The sequence below is a fragment of the Mugil cephalus genome, chromosome 19 (assembly GCF_022458985.1).
Source record: "Mugil cephalus isolate CIBA_MC_2020 chromosome 19, CIBA_Mcephalus_1.1, whole genome shotgun sequence".
Taxonomy (NCBI): Eukaryota; Metazoa; Chordata; class Actinopteri; order Mugiliformes; family Mugilidae; genus Mugil; species Mugil cephalus.
In genome coordinates, this window is record NC_061788.1 from 20407858 (window position 1) to 20426099 (window position 18242).

Here is an 18242-nt window from a genome sequence, read left to right on the forward strand (position 1 = left end):
AAGTAACTGTCCATGCATCACCCACATCATAACATTTTTCCAATGCAGGCGTCGTGGTGCCTATGGTCACACCTGTAACACTGGAACACACCTACAGCAGTATAAAATGTGTCTCAGATGGATTTCTGACCCACTGGTCCCAGATGCCACAAGCCAGCTGATGGTGGTTAAGGTTCGACACTATCTTGACTCTCTACCATGTAAACACAGACCTACATAGTTTGCTGAGATAATTCTTACCTTTTATAAAAGTGTATTGTATTTTACACCGACAAGGTGTAACATTAAGACCACCTTCCTAATATCGTGGAGGTCCCCTTGTGTCTCCAAAACAGCTGTGTCTCATCAGAGAATGGACATGGGCCTTCTGAGGGTGTCCTGTGGGTTGAGGGGAGGGTCCTCTGTGAATCATTCCACAGATACTTGATCAGTTTGGGATCTAAAGAATTTGGAGGCCAGGTCAATTTTTCTGGAATACAACAATCAGGAGCTTAAGAGAAGTTGTAAGTGGAGACATTGGTGACTTGTTAGATAGTCAGCTTTGGCACTGTTAGCATAAGATAAACATTCCCAAATATGCTGTACACCATCTCCTTCATCTGGAAAAGAAATTGTGACACAGTGACATGCATTTACACGCTTTTACTGTTTGTCAGTTGAGAGAATGATCTGGAATTCCCTGAAATTCTTGCAGATTAGCTTCTGTTAATATTTTATTGCAATTTAATTATTGTCTCTATTAACACCACATCTAATAATCACCATCTCTTCTGTTACAGCTTCAGAATTTACTTTGTAGAAAGTGCAAAGTTGACCTGATAAAAAATTACTTAGCTGTAGGCTTTGTTTCATTTATTTAAATTATCATCAAAATTTTAAACCTGTGAAAAAACTTCTGAACTCAGTTTATATGCCTTTGTCAAAGTTAATAACATAGCTAATCCTAGTGTAGTTTAACAGGCCTCAATGCTTAATAAATGTGTTAATTTGGAGGATGTATACTGATTTATGGTGGTGAAATATCACTGTCTTAAGAGAAAAACTCACCAAGACAAATAAATACAGAGGAGCATTTTTTTTTTTTTTTTACATTTTGTAAAATGTAAAATTTTTCTCAAAATTCTTTTGAGAAAACACATGCTAAGTTTTAGATGTTGTGACACTAGTTGCTCATTAAAAGAATGTGTACCCAAATGTTAAAAACTCAAGTTAGCATAGTTTTAAGAGAACTGAAAAACACCTCCTGTTTCTACAATTGGCTTATTTCCAGCACTGGAGGTTTTTCCACAGGGACCAGGAACCAGGAACCTTTGGAGGTACTCAGTGAGATTCCACTTTATGGACCTCTAAATTAAATTCTGCAAATTTGTAAGTAAGATACCCCCAAAATTTCTCTGGTCAAGAGGTGGAACTTTTGAAACGGACAGGAACTTTGGGTGCACGCCTTTGAACATTTGTGATTGCTGTTTATCTCATGTCAGTCTTTGCAATAGCTAGTGAATTCAGCTTTGCGGCTATGCTACTATTGCAACGAATAACAGCAGCTAGAATCACTTCCATGCTTACAGTATTTGCGAGTACATTGTATTACATGTCCATAATGTATTGTTATATGTCTTTTTTGTGTAGTCTTCTACTTTATTGCTGCCTTCCTGTATAGTGTCCTGTAGTATCAGATGATTTTTTTTTATTATTATTTTTTTTTTTCAGTGAATATATTTGCTAATCTAGTTTTTAGATGGAAATGCAGAAAACCAAAGTTGTCGGGAAATCAATCGATACCTTGAAAAAAGTTCCTGGGACTACAAGTTCCACCAGATTGGTTGGAAATATGGCTGGGAAAACAAAGGACAGGAGTGGCCATTTTGAATTCAACTCATTATTGCAGTAAAACTGGTACAGAGTAACAGATTACAAAGCTCATGGCACAGTCACTGAAAAAGAGAAATGAGGTGTGTATGTACAACAAGGAGGAAAAAAGAAAAAAAAGTTAACATTTTGGCTAATAGAAACACCAGGGGTAACATAAAAATGAAGATACTGAAATTCGGGAGATGACTTGATTATACAACAAAGAGAAAAATATGAAATAAAGCATCGCAAAAATAACATTACTTAAAAAATACATTTAGCACTTACACTGACAGATTCAATCCTAGTGTTTGACCTAGGTCCGATTCAAAGCAGCTTTTCCTTTTGACAAAAAGCTCAATTTTAATGGCAAACACTAAAAACGAATGACTGAAACTGCCTTGTTGCACACGATCTGATTACTTTTTGGGGAAATAGCTGATAAGATTGTTGCTGACGAGTCGGCTTCTTCTTCTTTTTTTTTTCCTTCCATATATTAATCTTGAATCAGGTGCTGAGGGTCTTTCATTGAGTCAACATTTACAACCCATCGGAAAGAAAACAAATGCACAGGCAGGAGGCAGAGCCAGTCCACAGCCACCACGGGCGCCAAAGTGACTCGCATTGGAACACTTTGGATTCCTCAGTTAGAATTTTGTCACAATTTATCAATCACTCTCATGTTGTTATCACCAGAAATGTTCAAATACAATAACAAATTTTTATTATTGCAAAAAAAGTTGAATAATGGCTTTTTTAAATCAATTTTTTATAAATGAATTCCTCACATGGTGCTGAAAAATGGCTCAAGTCGGCTCTGATACACGTGACTCTTGGTGCAAGCGAAGACAACAGTTTGACTTACACTTCAGATGGTCGGCAACCAAAACCACAATAGTACTGAGCACCACTGATTGAAACTAAAAAGTTGGCACCGGGCTACTGTAACCGGACAAGTACAACCTCACTAGGAATCAAAACAAGTTCATCACCATGATCGTCGTCCTTCACTGGCAAATCTCAACCCCGACAGAAACCCACACAGAAAATGGTCAATGACTATTTACACAGATCTCTGCGAAAAATACAATTCAAAATGGTAATGTCATGAGGCATGGAGAATTAAACAAATATCATCTCTTATGATTCCTCCCTCCAACCCTCAAAAATGTCCCCCATAGATATAAACATAATAATGGAAATAAAAGAAAATAAAAGGATTTCTGAACTTTTGACCTCACTACATTTTCAATGTGACACATTTTTTTCAACACACACTGAATTTTACTTTTTCATCTTTTAACGAAAAAACCGATACAACATATTTCTAAAACACAAAATAACAACAGTCTACATGTAAAAATATAACTTTTACATACACAATTTCAAAATAATGGTAAAGTTTGCCATTTTGTTGCATACAATTTACAAACGTCTGTGTGTTGTTGCCTTGGACAGAGAGCAGTTAAGTGGAACTGATGGAACTCCGGTCCCATTTTGTCCTGCGCAGGGTGCCGTACTAGTGAAGAGGGCGTTGTCATGGCAACAACAGAGAATACAATGAAGTCAGTTGAAAATTTATAACACTGAGGGGCCTCGCCAACTTCTGCCAGTTCAGTCTTTGAGAAAATAACTCCTCCCCAAGAAAACACTCCGTTGCAAAGGGAAATAAAAAAAAAATACAGAAAATGGCACCCTCATAATATACTGTATATATTTTTTTTGTACATTTATATATAGATTGATTTATTCAAATAGATTCTTTTCCAGTTTCCGTGCCTTCCGGTTGAGTGGATAGGATTTTAACCGCGTCAGAATGACCACTGACAGAGAACAACGCCGTCAGATAGCGAATTGTGTTTTTTATTTTTTTTTTTATTATTTTATTTTTTTTTATGTTTTTTTTGTTTTTTTTTACATTTTCTGTAATAGACATGTAAACCAGAACGGACAAAAAAAGTAATAAGAGAAAAGATTGTTCTTATAAAAGAGAGCGAGAGAGCGAAGGGCAAAAAAAAAAAAAAAACAAAATTAGCTTTACAACATACGACCACACACTTTGTACTGAAGACTACATTGGCTTACGGACAAGCCGATCAAATATTGATAAAAAGCTGATAAGCTATAATACAAGAAGAGACGCGTTGTTCACCATGGAAACAGGGGCGGGGCTTGAAACGGGAAAGTGGGGCTGGGGGTTGTGGAGGACTCTGGGGGATGGGGAGGACCGGGGCGGGGGCTAGTCTTGCTAAATCAAGCGTCTGTCCCATTGGCTTAAAGCCAGAACACGCTGTCTACTTACATATAAGCGTACAGTACATTAAATACAGTTTAGTTTTTTGTGTTTTTTTTATCCAAAAAATACTTTTTTTTCCTTTTTAGCTTTTTTTAAATTCCCAGGTCTGGTAAAAAACCTGACTGCATAGAACCTAACGACTAAGAACAGGTTTCCCTAAGCTTGCATCCTATTAAAAGACCAGGTAAAATGTCCTCCTCTGGCAACTTGAATGATATGAACTCTAAAAAGGCACATTGGTAGAAGTGTGAATGTTCAAATTGCATCTGTGGGACCACTTAGGCAGGACAAGAGGTTGGAGAGAGGGGCTGGGGTTCTGTTTGGGGCTCATAAGGCTAGGGTCAGCAGAGCGCTGGGGATTAAACGTTGGCCTTGATTTAGACGACTTCCAACTGGGATAAGAGGACTTCCAGACTGATGGGCTCTTGCAGATACTCCAGTTAGCGCTGCCTGTTGGTGGAGGGTAGAAGTTGCTGCATTGCAACACAATGATTTCTTCCTGACATATTCATTCCTCATTGATTTATTCTCATTCTCAAAGATTTTGTTAAAGTCAGTAATGCTATGTGCTGATCCTTTGAGTCTGGCACCACTGCCAAGTCACTGTCGATGATTGCAAACCCAGTAGTACAAGACACTCTTAAACATGAAATCTCCCGTGGGTATTAACAACTGGTTGGGATTCAGTTGACTGAAATACACATAGTTCTAACATGTGTATTGGACGGGCATGTCTGTTTGCTGGATATGATGTGTTTCTGGGGCCAACTCTTGCCCGTAGCTAATTGCAGCTGATGCTAAGGTCAAAACAGCCAAAACTGGAAACCCTAAACCCTGCTCAGTCTTGTATGTATGAGCCATCGCATTTGGTCCTCTGACACAAGAGTCACTCAGCAAGTCTGAGTCATCCAGCTAACTGGTAACCAATGTTCAAACAGTGGTAGCACATGACACTTTAGGCTAACATTCCTTGTCACTCCAGGTGTCCAGATGGTCCTCCTCCCTAACGAGAACCCATTTGGGGGCATTCCTGATCAGATTTGAGTGCCTGCAAAGTAACACATTACACTAAAAATGCAAAGGTTGTTCAAAGTGTTGCAGAACACCACTGCAACACCAACAGACAAAGCACTGCAAGAGAAACCACTAACACGTGCTCATAGACCAAGACAGCAGGCGTCAATCTGAAGGCCTCCTCCGACCAAGTTATGGCACACTGAGGAGGGGAGAGGTCTGAGGCTGGGGTTACAGGGTTAGGGTTATGATCAGCCAGATGCTAAAACAGGAAATGACAGAATCTATAGAATCCAACAAAATGCTTCGACTACTGCTTCTTGTCCCCCGGACGAGAACCGTGTCCCCTCACTCTGATGATTGTTCCCTTGCTTCCCCTGCAGTGTCATAATCACTTACTGGATTCACTTTTTTCCTTTTCTCTCTCTTGAGCTCTAGCTCCTTGGGATGTTTTACCACTTCTGTTCCGCTTTCTCCTTCCACAATGCTCCTAACTCCAATTCAAGCCTTTCGGCGTACTCAGTCCAAGAAGTGTAATTGCAATTCAGGCAAAGTAGTAAGGTGGAACAGAAATCACTAGGGTGCTCAGTTCATCTGCGATGCACTCATCAACACGTGTCCAGCAGTCCTTTGATTTCAGAGGCAGCCTGCATTAGTCTCGTTACTATCAAATATCGGATAAAGGACTGACTCAGTGTGTTTGCTAGAGCCCTTTCTGAGCTATAAACCCACAACAACAATCTCACATAGAGATGTCAACAAAAGCCTTTCCTTCCTTACATTAGAAGTACACTTTTTAATCACCGTGTCGTTCTTCCTTTCTGTCTTTCTACTGTCATGCCTCCGCTTTAAATAATAACACTCCAATCTCCCTGGAGTCACGGCTGATTGGTGGGGTGATTGATTGACTGACTGATTGTTTGATTCCTCCCAGTAGATGCACGTGGAGCCATCTGGGTACAAATGTCCAGACTCGTTGTGTTTGTGTTCAACCTAACAAGATATCAGTTTGTACAAGTTTGCAGCCTGAAGAAAGTCTATGTGGCTATCAGCATGAAGCACTAATAAATACATAAACGTTAATGTTCAGATTTGTTTTACACTGACAGTCTAAAGGTTTGCACTTCAGGAGGGAATGCATTCAAAAGGGAAGAGCAAGTCACCCCTTTCTTGTTTAGCCCTGCTTCTTTCTAGACATCTATGATAGTCAAGCATTTGTGAAGTTTTTATTCAGATCACTCTGCACTGCAGGCGTCTCCCAAAAGCAGCAGTGAGTTGCAACAGATTTTGCCTCCTAATCTCTCCTTCGTTTCATTTTGTACATGGAAATGTGTGTAAGGGGATGTCTGAGTGTGCAGCTTTCCTGGAATTTTCCTGTTCCTTTTTTTTTGTCTTAGTTTTGTTTTCTTTGCTTCTCTGTGTCTATCAATCTGACTGGTTTGCATCCAAGAGGAGATCAGGCACAGCTTCATCCACAGTGTGGCGTTAGATTGCCATTCAGTCAGAGATGCGCTGAAGCTGCATTCAACGACAGCTGCGCAAGGTTGCTTTAAAAAAATCTCTTTAAACACTTTGTGATATGTTTTGTTCCGTTCTGAACATCCCTCCCCAAACCCTTCCCTACTCGCTGCCCGCGTCCAGTTGCACTTTTTAAACAAGTTTTAGTCATTTTTCTTTTCTCATATATATATATATATATATATATATATATATATATATATATATATATTATATATATATATTATATATATATTATATATATACTATATATATTTATACAGAACACTTTTGTTCTTTGAAACTGGGAATGCTGATAAAACACGTAGTACAAGAAGAATTTCTTGGATGATGTAATTCCAAAGAGATTTGTCCATTGCTGTCACTTTGTGTCAAAAGCTGCCACTTTGTAGCAGCCTTGTTACGGCGGCCATGTTAATGTCTCCACAGAGAAGCATCCAGTTCACTTCAGCTGGAAATGCAAAGTGACGAAAGCATCTAATGTGACTCTGCAGTTCATGTTCTTGACAGAAGGAGGAGACGATGGCGAAGAGGAGGATCAGAGACAACAGACGAGAGGAGAGAAAGAGGCAGATCGGATTGGTCGAGCCGAGGTTCCAGAGAAACTGATTCGTCGGGCTGAAAGAACAATGGGTTTGATCGATTGCCTTGTTGTCATGGAAATGCCGTCAGAGGAAGTGGTCACTCATCATCTTGATGAACTCTGGCACCTTGGACCTGGAGGGGACAACAGAAAGAATATTGGAAGGGAGGAGCAGGAAGTCCATTTACAAACAAACTCTAAGGATGGAAAAGAACTAGTATACTTTCAATCAAAGGTGGTTGGCTCATGGTGGGGTCGCTATTAAATACAACAGCTGGTCTAAAATATTTCACATAAACTCTGACAGGGAGAAATTCTGGTGATAACACCTGAGGTAAGAGTCAACAAATAATTACCATTCATTCTTTGGTGACTATGACTATAAATCTCAAGACATTTTTATGTGAAGATCTTTCTTTGAACTGGGCCTAATGGAACTAGTCATAAAAATGTCCTCTCAGAAATCATTTAGATGATGGTTCATCTAAGGACACCTTAAGACGTATCATATATGACACCATATGACAGCCAAAAGGGTTACACATGAATTATATTATCATTTTGTATATATTTTATATTATGTCTGACTATAAAAATGGCAAAAAATATCAAATGCTTGTTCATGCAAATCAACTGAATATAAAATATTTATAATAAAGGCTTTGCAGACCATTACAAATTTGAAGAAATTCCCTCAAAGTGGATCATATGAGACATACAGTATGAATGTACATACAATACATATATCATGCAGTCATTTGTATCTGTTAATCTGTAATATGGGCAGTAGTTCAAGTAAATAGTTTTGGTGCATTTGGTCCTCTCATCATGAATGCACTGAAAAGCAGAAATGTGCACCATTAAATAGTTTCCACCTTCCATGTAAAGGTGAACAGATTCTGTGTGACGGCTGGATAAACACCAAACACTGTATCAAACACCTTTGATACTTCAAGATGATGGAACAGCCAATACACAAATGGAATTTGATTACAGATGAATAGAAACAACACTAGAGTAGAAAACGGTAACAAACACACACAGTCACACATTAAAATCACACTTACTGCCAATCTGTTGTTAAAATGTACCCAGACCAGACAGAAACTAACTTATGTTGCCGGCTTTTCAATTTAGAAAGTCTGTCAGACTTTAAGGGTCAGGAAGGACGCACATCTACAAATGAATTCACTCAATGGCCCAATTTGATGTAAATGTGGTCTGTGTAAGTTTTAACCTTTTGTTCCTGTATAAGGATGAAAGACGATACAACTGGAGGAATAATAAAGTTAAACAGGTTCTGCTCGTTTTGATTAAGTTAACTGAAGAACCAGAGAATAACTCATTTTAATCAAAGAACAGGTTCAATTTATTTGCAACACACTGATTGCCTAAGTCAAGTCTCAGCTCTTACTTCAAAATTGACATTTGACAAAACTGCCTTTTTTTTGCTATGCCTTTTAGTACACAAAGAGTTCTATTACTTTGTGGCTTTCGTGCAGTTGTGCTTTTATTTAGTTATATTTTATATTTATAAGTTGGATGTGGAAAGTGTGCTGGCGTTTTTATAGTTAGTTTGAAGTAGCTATCCACTAAAATCTATCAAACTATCCAAACAAAACAGTTAATCATATTTAATTAAAGATTTAAAATGATCCAGTTGTACTGTCATCCAAAATGGTCAAAAAGTACATAGACAACGTATGAATGAACATTTGATGGCTGAAGGACAAATAAAACACTGTCCATCATTTCAGAAAACTTTAGACCCTGAGAACAGGAATGTCTTTTTTCCAAAATGAAAATGAACTATAGGGTCGTTTTTGGAGCCCTTTTGTTTGCTGATGGGATTCTTACACTGCCTGCAAAAGTTTCTGTACTGGTGCTTGAATTACTGGTTTGAGCTAAAGGTACAACAGCAGATTAGTTTATAAGTGAAATCTTCTGACCATTCAGGGGGGAGGAGATGTTGCTGCATTTTACATTTGTCCCAAAGGATTTGGCCCGTCACCCATGGCGGCGGCGGCGACGTGGTGTGCTGCAGCCAGTGAGAGTGGAGTCCCGTCTGACGCCACGGTGACCTTCTCCTCCTCACGACGCTTCAGGCAGGCCGCCTTGGGGTTCAGGTTCCGCTCTGGACAAAGCAGGAAAGATCATTAATATTTCCTTTTACTCAGTGAAGTTTTCTTTTCCACTGGATCAATGAATCTGCAGTGACACTAAAGCCCTGACACTTCAACCGAGAAGAACACAATCAACAGGCACTGCTGCTGCCCCCTCCTGGAGTCCTCGAGTCACTACATATAGGCCTATAGACAATTTAATTAAGAACATGTACTTTCCTCCTTAAATTGTGATTCTTAAAAGCCATCTGGATTATACATATTTTAAATACATTTCCTAAAAAATTATCCTGACATTCTGGATTTCAAAAGACTTAAGATTAAAGTGTAGATAACTGCTAAATGTATATTTACTTTTATTAAAAGCACCAAAAAGAGTACACAATTGTATGTGTGTAAACCATTTTAAATCCTGAAGCTGTCTTTATTCTATATATTTCTTAGAATCAACTCACTCGTTTTGGGAACTATTTTCAGCAGCAGATTAATGAACATTTTGTGTTCCAGTGAGCATTTCCAGCAGAGGGAACGGCTGATAAACCTCAGTGTAGTGTTCATGGTAAGAGATGCTATGCGACGCTGTGACACACTGGTGAGTTACTCATCGTTTTTGATGGAATAAGACATTTGAGGCTTTGATACACACACATACACAACACCTCTTAGTACGATACATTGTCTGCTGCCTTTGGTCTTTTTATGGAATTTACTCACAATAAGAAAAAAATACAATATAAGTCTTTTCCTTCAAGATAAGAGGTCAGGACTCATATTTATTAAATTAAACCAAAAGAGTTTATAATCAGATTTGTACAAACTTTTAAAGGCATAATTGACTCTCGCAATTCCATATAATGTATGATACTTGTCCTTGTTGTTTAGCAAGCACTTTTTTGCCCACAATGAGAGAACGAGTGAGGATGAACGTAGTCAGTGTGTGACACTCACCTCTGACTTGTTGCTCCAGACTGAGGATGACTGCAACGGCCTGGTGCAGGATCAGTAACTTGGTCTGAGGTTTGTCGCTCTTCAGGTGCAGTTGGACCATCCTGCCCAGCTCCTTGAACGCCTCGTTGATGTCGCGCACACGCAGACGCTCCCGTGCATTGTTGGCCATCCTCCGCTCCCTCTCTCTCTCCATCTTCTGCTCCGGAGACAGGTCCTCGTCGTCGTTGTTGCTGCAGTGACGAACAACGAGCACGAGGAGGAAGAGAGGGAAGAGGAAGAAGGAGAATGGAAAGAGCTGATGATGACGGGCCAGACTGTATCCCTCTGCATAAAAGTTCTGTTTAATATAAACTTGTTTCTGATGCTGCAGGTTTGCACAAGCAGATCTTTACAAGCTGAAATGACAAAATACTGGATTTAAACATGATCACAAAACAAGCTAGTTCAGCTTTTTTTGAAGAAATGTTGGTTTGTTTCACAACCAACATTCATGTATATATGCTGTGTTTACTGTAACGCAGCATATATACATGCTTATCTTCAGCATCAAAAGCTTTTGCATCATCATCATCATCATCATCATAAATAACATGACCGCCACCATCATGTACATATTCTGGGTTTGGGATCCAAATGTTTCTGATTTCAATCATCCTCCAGGTGAAATCTAACCATGATAAACAGGTCGTTTATCCTCAGAGGGGTGTAGACTGCATTGCTGCTTCCAGGTTAGGAGAAACCAACAGTTTTCTCTCACTTCAAATTTAGCCTCCTTAAGTGTTCACACTCAGTGGCTTTCACACCCTCGGCTCCTTTGAGACACAGGGCTTCCTCGCAAACAGCGAGAATATTCATCTTTTCTGCTGGTGTTGATTCCAGCACCCGAGGCAGCAAGGCAGCACTTGTTTGATAATATTGATCATGGGCTCTACTCTGTTGTGTGAGAAACAGTTAAAACCAGGCTCAAGACCGTGGACAGACTGAAGGGATCAACCAGTAGCTCCGTGTCCACCGAGAAACTCTCTCAACAGAGGTAGAAGAGAGATAGCTGGCGGACGCAGAGACTCTGTATTAACTGATGTATTTAACTGCTTCTCATCACACTTGGTCACTTCATCAAAGTCCAGAGGCTGGTTCCCAAAACACCCACAGCTTCAAGTCCTTCCCTGTGTTAACTCTCTAGGTTTATAATGAAAACTGAATTCAGTCTGCAGGTCAATTCAACTCTGACATCTTGAGTTGTTCTGGAGAGTTTTGATTTATTTATTTATTTTTTATCAATGGCGAGTGGAACCAGGAAGGTCTTTGAGCATCAAGGTGTTATGGGAGGGAATATGCGTGTCCCAGATCAGCTGAGGGGTTTGATAGAAGCGAACGTCTGAGCGCTTGGCGGGGTTACCTAGATCTTGACCTCTCAATTGATTTTAGGTCCTTGCTGTCTAAGTCCTCCTTCTTGGGGTCCAGGGATTTTGAGTCCTGCAGGAGGTTCTCGTCGCCCTCGTCCTCAGACTTGATCTCTGAGCTGACAGAGGAGGTGCTCTGGCCCTGAAGTCCTCCGGACAGAGCTGCAAGAAAAGAAAGGTTGGGGTTAAGCGGATCAGAAGCGGCAGCAAGATTAACACAGTTTGCCGCCATCACGTGAGCCAGCTCCTTTGTATGAATGAAAATAATGAGATGAGTTGGAAAACAACTGTAAATCAACACTAATTGAGCATTACCCACAGCTAATGTAATGTGAATATAGTGTGAAAACGTTCTGGGTTAATTAATAGGATTTTGTTACAGAAATAAAAATTAGCTTATTTCATCCTAAAGACCAACAACAACAAATGAAAACAAATAATTTTTTATTCCATATTCTATCCAGCTGTATAACAGCTCATCTTTTACTATGATCAATTCATTTCCCTTGTGGATCATTAAAGTCCGTCTGAGTCTAAGTCTTTTCTCCTTCTCGCCGTTATGCCAACGTGTCACGAGAGCAGCATCAGGTCTGGCTGAACGCAGCTAATTCTCCGGTCGACCCCCAAGATGGCGGCATGCGGGAGCCGTGGTGCGGTCTTAAAGCCTCTCTACCCTCTTACTGTCTGTCTCCTCGGCTGAACAGTGCAGTCTTTATTTGACGTCTGTATGGATCTGTCACTGGGACGCTGCCAGCATCTCAGTCAACACAAAACACTCGAGCACTGTGTTCCACCAGCACAGGCGCACACAAGCACACACGGCCAACTGTCGGCCATTTTGAATCTCCTTCTGCCTGACTGGAGGCATTTTGTGTGCAGCTTTGAGTGACGGCTTGTGTTTGGTTTGTGTGTTTGCGCGCCTCCTTATATACAATCGGCTGTGTGTTTGCGCATAAATTCCAGCAGTGAAATAGACGTTAAACTGTGAAAAGTGACTTTGTGTCTCTGGACGTCCGACTGATACCAGACACAGTTTGATGGAGGAAACAAATACGAAACTGGGTGATGCGCCTCCATCTGAATGAACTCAACTGTCCTCCTCCAGGTTTATGCTCCTTTCATTTTTTTAGTTTGTGGATTTCACCATAGCTGTGATCTCAGTGCCTCATGCACATTTGTCCGAATAGTTTTCATACTGGAATAGTGACACGATAAACAGTCATATCTTTCTGTGTTTCTTAGCAATTATTTTCTGCCTTCTTCTGCCATTGTTCCGTGTTCCTTTGGTTTCGATTAGTTGTCATTTGCATCCTCTGTTGGATGTTTTATGCCCCTTTGTAGCTGTTTTGTCTCAGTGTGTGGTAATTTTGCATTTCTTTGTAGTTGATTTGAGTCTCTTTGGTTGTTTTACATCTTGTAATTGAGCACCAAGCAGAACAGAGGCTCATTTGCGTCTTGGGCCTCTGGAAATATGTCCAGCCGGCCTGTTTAGCGACCCTTCCATGATCTATATATCTAATCTAATCTAAATGAATGCTCTTTATTTACAGCTTCTACACACCCTCATCTCTGAGTGAGTTATGAACTGATGCAGGAGTAAGGAACAGCTTCGTTTTCTCCTGCCAGACTGTGTGTGTTTCCTCCTCTCTCACCTCATTACACACTTGGCTGTGGTCGCCACTGGCTGAACTTTGCTGCCAGCAGAGTCATTTTCAGCCTTTAAAAACGAGCTCAGGGCTAATTTGCTCCACAGCGCGCTCATATACACGTTTCCTTCTCCATATTCATGTCGCACATACCGTATAGCTGTTTACCCTCCTCATTAGGTTTCTTGCTGCTCGGGTAGTGAAGTGTTTCTCAACTTCCTGAACTGGATTCAGAGGGAGTTTCCTCACATTCACTTTTTTCCCTCCTATTAAATCCTTTTCATTTCTACTGCTCCAACATAATTTTGTATCTTCTCTCTTTTAGTTAATCATTTTTAATCTTAGGTGATTATAATATAATATTCTGTCTCTATTCCTCATGTTTTTCATTAGTGCCTTTTCCTGTTATTTTACTTCTTATTACTTTTTTATCTCTTCTGTTTTCTGTGTATCTGATGAGCTTCATTTTTCTCGTTTTCTACTTCTATGTATATGTTCTGGCTACTCTATTATTGCTGTCATTTGCCACGTTTTTTTCTTTTCAGTTTCACCTTGTTTCCCTTCTTTATCTAGTTTTCTTCTTCTCTGAGCTTTGATCTTCTTAACTGTCATCTACTTCTGTAAATATTTTTACTTTTATCTTATTGTTTTCTCCCTGTTCATCTCGTCTTCTGCTATCTCATCTTTACTTATTTCAATTCTTCTTCCTAGCATCATGCAACAACAGATGCTGATACAGTTTGTCCATTACAGCATCTTTGTTTCTTTGTCTGTGTCTTGTTGTTGTGAAATAAAAAAGCAAAGACATGTACATTACCAGTTAAAAGTTACCATCTCATTGAATTGAATAAGAAACGTTTGACTGGTAGGATTTGAATAAGATAACTTTGTTTTTTATCTTCTGCATATGTGATTATGACCAAAACCCAACACTGATGTTGAGATACAGGAACTGATCCCATGGGCTTCATTTTCTTCTTCTTCTATGTGTTTCTTGGCCGCTCGACTGTTGTTGTTTAAGTCTTGAGTGTTAAGGATACAGCAGGATGCTTCTTACCACGGTAGGGGTCGGGCTGGCTGAGGTCCGGCGAGGTGGCCGACTGAACTGGCAGCTGAGGCACTGGCACCTGACCGGCCATCGAGTGTCCTGCACGTAAACTGTTTACGCTGCCGCCATCTTCTCTGTGAGAGCCCACCTATGGAACAGAGGAAGGAGAAAGGTGAGAGAGATGTTAATGCAAACCAAACGCTGCTCCAGTTCTGTCTGCAACTGGAAACAGGGACACATCTTCTAACATCTAAGTCCAGTACAGATACAGTCTGAACCTGCTTCAGGTCTGATCCTCTCTGGCTTCTCTTTCTTTTACACACTTTTATTATCTTTTCTGGGTATTTTCTCTTCTACTAGAACATTGCAGGCCTTTCCTTTGTTAAATTTCAACTGACATCATTAGCCAAATGTCTTTAAGGGAAAAGTTTTGTGTGGATCAACAACAACAACGTCCATCTTTTGCTCTTTCCTTGTTTGCACAAGCTCAAAGATTCTTCTCAGTAGTGGAGTTGCACACACACTTCTTTAATAAGGTCACTTCATTTGCACTCAGCCCTTGTTGACTGTAACAAAAGTTAAGAACATCAGCAGCTCTCAGTCAAAATTTGACATTTTTCAATGTAGTCAGTCTTTTCTCACTGAACATCCAGTTTTCAATATGATCTAATTCTGTCAAGTTTTTCCACAAGTGTTTAAAATATGTTTTGTACCGTTTCTGATCAGATAATATCATATTGTTTGTAGTGAGGCTGCTTCTGAAAGCTGCAGAAATTGTATAACTTCTAACTTTCCTGATATCCTGATATTTTACATATATTTTACATAGACGCATACAGTAAACATATTTAGATTTTTGGCTACACAAATACAAGTAACTCAGCTTTTGTCCTGAACTTAACAGTGGTATCACACACATAAATGAAGTCCTTAAAATAAACTGAATTTGAATAAATCATTTATGCATATATCATATTTGTATATATTATATCATACTTATACTTATGATAAAATGAAAGGTGTTAATACCAATAATTAGCAAATTAATTTAGAACAATTAAGAGGACGTAAACTGTTTTAATGACACCAGGAAACATTCATAAATACAGTGTTCCTGGGAACGCTCGTTCTTTCCCCTCCAGATGTTGCAGTTCAGTCTTTGCCCTGTTGAGGGCATACTCTGCTTTTCTAAGACACTGATGATCTCCATCTGTCTCTCTCTCGCTCGCACATATCATTCCCTCCAATGTTCTTTTCTTTTTCTTTTTTTTTTGAAATTTCCAAATTTTTCCAGACTGTCTGAGTGTATGTGCGTGTGTGTGTGTGTGTGTCTCAATACAGGTTCATATCTGCATGTCTGACATGTATATTTACAGCTTCTTTCACTCTTTTCCCCCTTCTTCTTCTCCTTTTTTGGAACTTAAGTGTGTCTCTTGTTTTTCATGTGTTTTCATGGAAATACTGTGCATGTGTGTGCTTTGCTGAATCCTATCCATCTGTCTACCACACACACTAGCGCGCACACATGACAGCACAACAACTGACAATTATCTTAATGCCCATATGTTTAATTGTGGGATTTCTAATTCCCAGCGCACCGAGCAGCTTCCAGCAGGGACTCACTGTTTTGGCACGAGACGGGCTCTCTTTGTGTGTGTGATGCCAGCCTCCTCATGGTATCCTGTCGTTCATAATGGTCTCTCTGTCACCCTCCCTTTCCTGCGCTCTGTTTTACTTTGAACATATCAGCGGCACGGTGATAGATAAGGATCCTGATAGATGTGCGCACTGTAAAAAGGTTCTGTATAAATACTGGATAAAGCACTAATCAGAGCTGATTGGTAGCAGCGTGGACATGAAGTGGAGGGTTTTTCACAGTGTGATCATTTATTTTATTTTACCTCACACTGTGCTCGTTTCTGTTTTGGGGGGTGGATTATTGACCAATTAGCAGCCCGTGACATATCCATTTGGTTGATGTCATTTTTGACTAAAACAGAAGCATAGGAGGGTTGAGAGGAGGAATCAATCTTTGTCATCCCTCAAATATCAGAATGAGGTTTTTAATATTATTAATTTTATTGTAACTCATATTTAGTTTTTCAAAAATCTGTTTTTGTAGTTCACACGTTTATTGGCGAAATGGTTTCATTCTGTTGCAGAGATCTGGTGATTCCCTTCTTTGTGACACTACACACCTCGACTTTATTTCTTTTTCAAACTTTTCAAATGCTGACTCAAGTGATGTCTCATGAGGCGGTTTGTCATTCAGTTCCCCCTGGGCTTTACACATTTCTGTTCACATATGTAGTCCTCCCCGAGACCTGGAAACGAGTGCTTGATGTGTAAAATCCCCCCTGTGGAGCTATGAGCCCCCGATATGCTCAGAGTAGGCAGGAATAACACTGTTCTGGCCCCAGCAGGGTTTTCCTTACTGTTTGTCATTACACAGTAGCGTGGCTTAGCTGGGTAACAGACCGACTGACGTACGTACTGCTATTCAAGCAGAAATATTGTAGTTCTAGAAAGCAGGAAGCCGGACTGGCCCCTTGTCAACCAGCCCACTGTTGGGTCGCAGCAGGTGTGGGTCGGGAGCGAGACGGCGAAGCCTCAGATGCAATTAGATTATTGTGTCTAATGGCCAAGGTGCATTCCAGTCTAACACACAAGTCACATTGGATGTTATTCACATGTAGATGACATAACAAGTGTCATGTAAAAATTTACATTTTTTTTTTTTTTAAACAAGCGCCCACTGATGTCGTTGTCACCATTAATCCATTAATGCTTCAGGTTCTGCTACTTTGTGATTTTCCAACAAGAACCACATTTTTTGCCTTTCTGAACCTCTTTCTATTGCGCTTAGGAATTATGGAGGTCTAAACTTATCAGAAATACATGTGATGGATTAAGTGTAAAAGAAACAGGCTTTGATAAAGTGGAGGGAATGAGATGAGACAAATGTGAGGTGTCTTTTGTGTTGAGGTGAAAGCCATCGTCCACACAGACTTAGGAAACAGAACAAACACTGCTGTTACTACTCTTGATAGAAACTTTAAAATGCTATCTGGTCTTGTTGCGACACGTATATTGAATATCCTATACACTGTATATATGTTGCATGATGTGTGGATAAAGTTGTTTTGAAAAATCAAATCCCTGTGTCTGTCCGTTAATCCAGCTGGCTGACAGAGAGATCTTGCCCGCCACATGCCAAACTCCCCTCTCGCTCCATGAAAATATCACAAAATGTCGACCGGCTTGCCAGCACGCACGTGTTTGTGTGTGTGCACGCGTGTTTTTCAGCAGAGCAACCCCAGTCGATCCATCAACACGTCTGCTTGCTCCCTTATTTATTATTTGCCTTTCGCCTTTCTTTCTGTCTTTTCCTTCCGTTCTCTGCCTTTCATCACTGCCGAGACTCCCAAATGTAAAATGGCAGCAGAGTGGAAGACAGAGAGGGCGGCGTACATTTTTAATGGAGGGCTTTTATTTTTTAACAAGCCTTCCTTCTCTCTTCCTTAATTTTGTTCAACGAGGAGTGAAGACGAGGAGACAGACGGAGGAGAAAATATAAATAAATTACACATCAACTGATCTGCTGCTGGTGTAAACCCAATCGCTGCCATGAGGTGCAGTCACGTCCACTTTTCCACCATCAGGTTTAAGACATGTGATTGGGTGACAGATAAACCTAATCACGCAGCCAATAATAACATGAAGTAATGGAATATGCTGTTTAGCTGACTTTGTCAGACACTGCCACAAACTACAGCTGATAGCTATGAAAAGAGCCAGTAAGAGTGTTTTGC

At 40.0% G+C, this 18242-nt stretch overlaps 1 protein-coding gene across 9 annotated transcripts in view; it reads right to left on the reverse strand.

Annotated features, from left to right (window-relative positions):
* Nucleotides 1–1863: 1863 nt before the first annotated feature.
* LOC124997111 (transcription factor 4-like) overlaps nucleotides 1864–18242 on the reverse strand; it is a 198916-nt gene continuing 182537 nt past the window's right edge. For 5 of the 9 annotated variants that reach the window (XM_047570693.1, XM_047570694.1, XM_047570697.1 and 2 more), the window contains 5 exons: nucleotides 14440–14578; nucleotides 11733–11898; nucleotides 10334–10563; nucleotides 9246–9396; nucleotides 1864–7396 (listed from right to left, as the gene is read on the reverse strand). In XM_047570693.1, the coding sequence (XP_047426649.1) occupies nucleotides 7348–7396; nucleotides 9246–9396; nucleotides 10334–10563; nucleotides 11733–11898; nucleotides 14440–14578 (735 nt within the window). In that variant the 3' untranslated portion in view covers nucleotides 1864–7347. Of the gene's footprint in view, nucleotides 7397–9211; nucleotides 9397–10333; nucleotides 10564–11732; nucleotides 11899–14439; nucleotides 14579–18242 lie in introns of all 9 variants that reach the window. The other 4 variants (XM_047570699.1, XM_047570692.1, XM_047570695.1 and 1 more) reach the window with 3 other exon arrangements.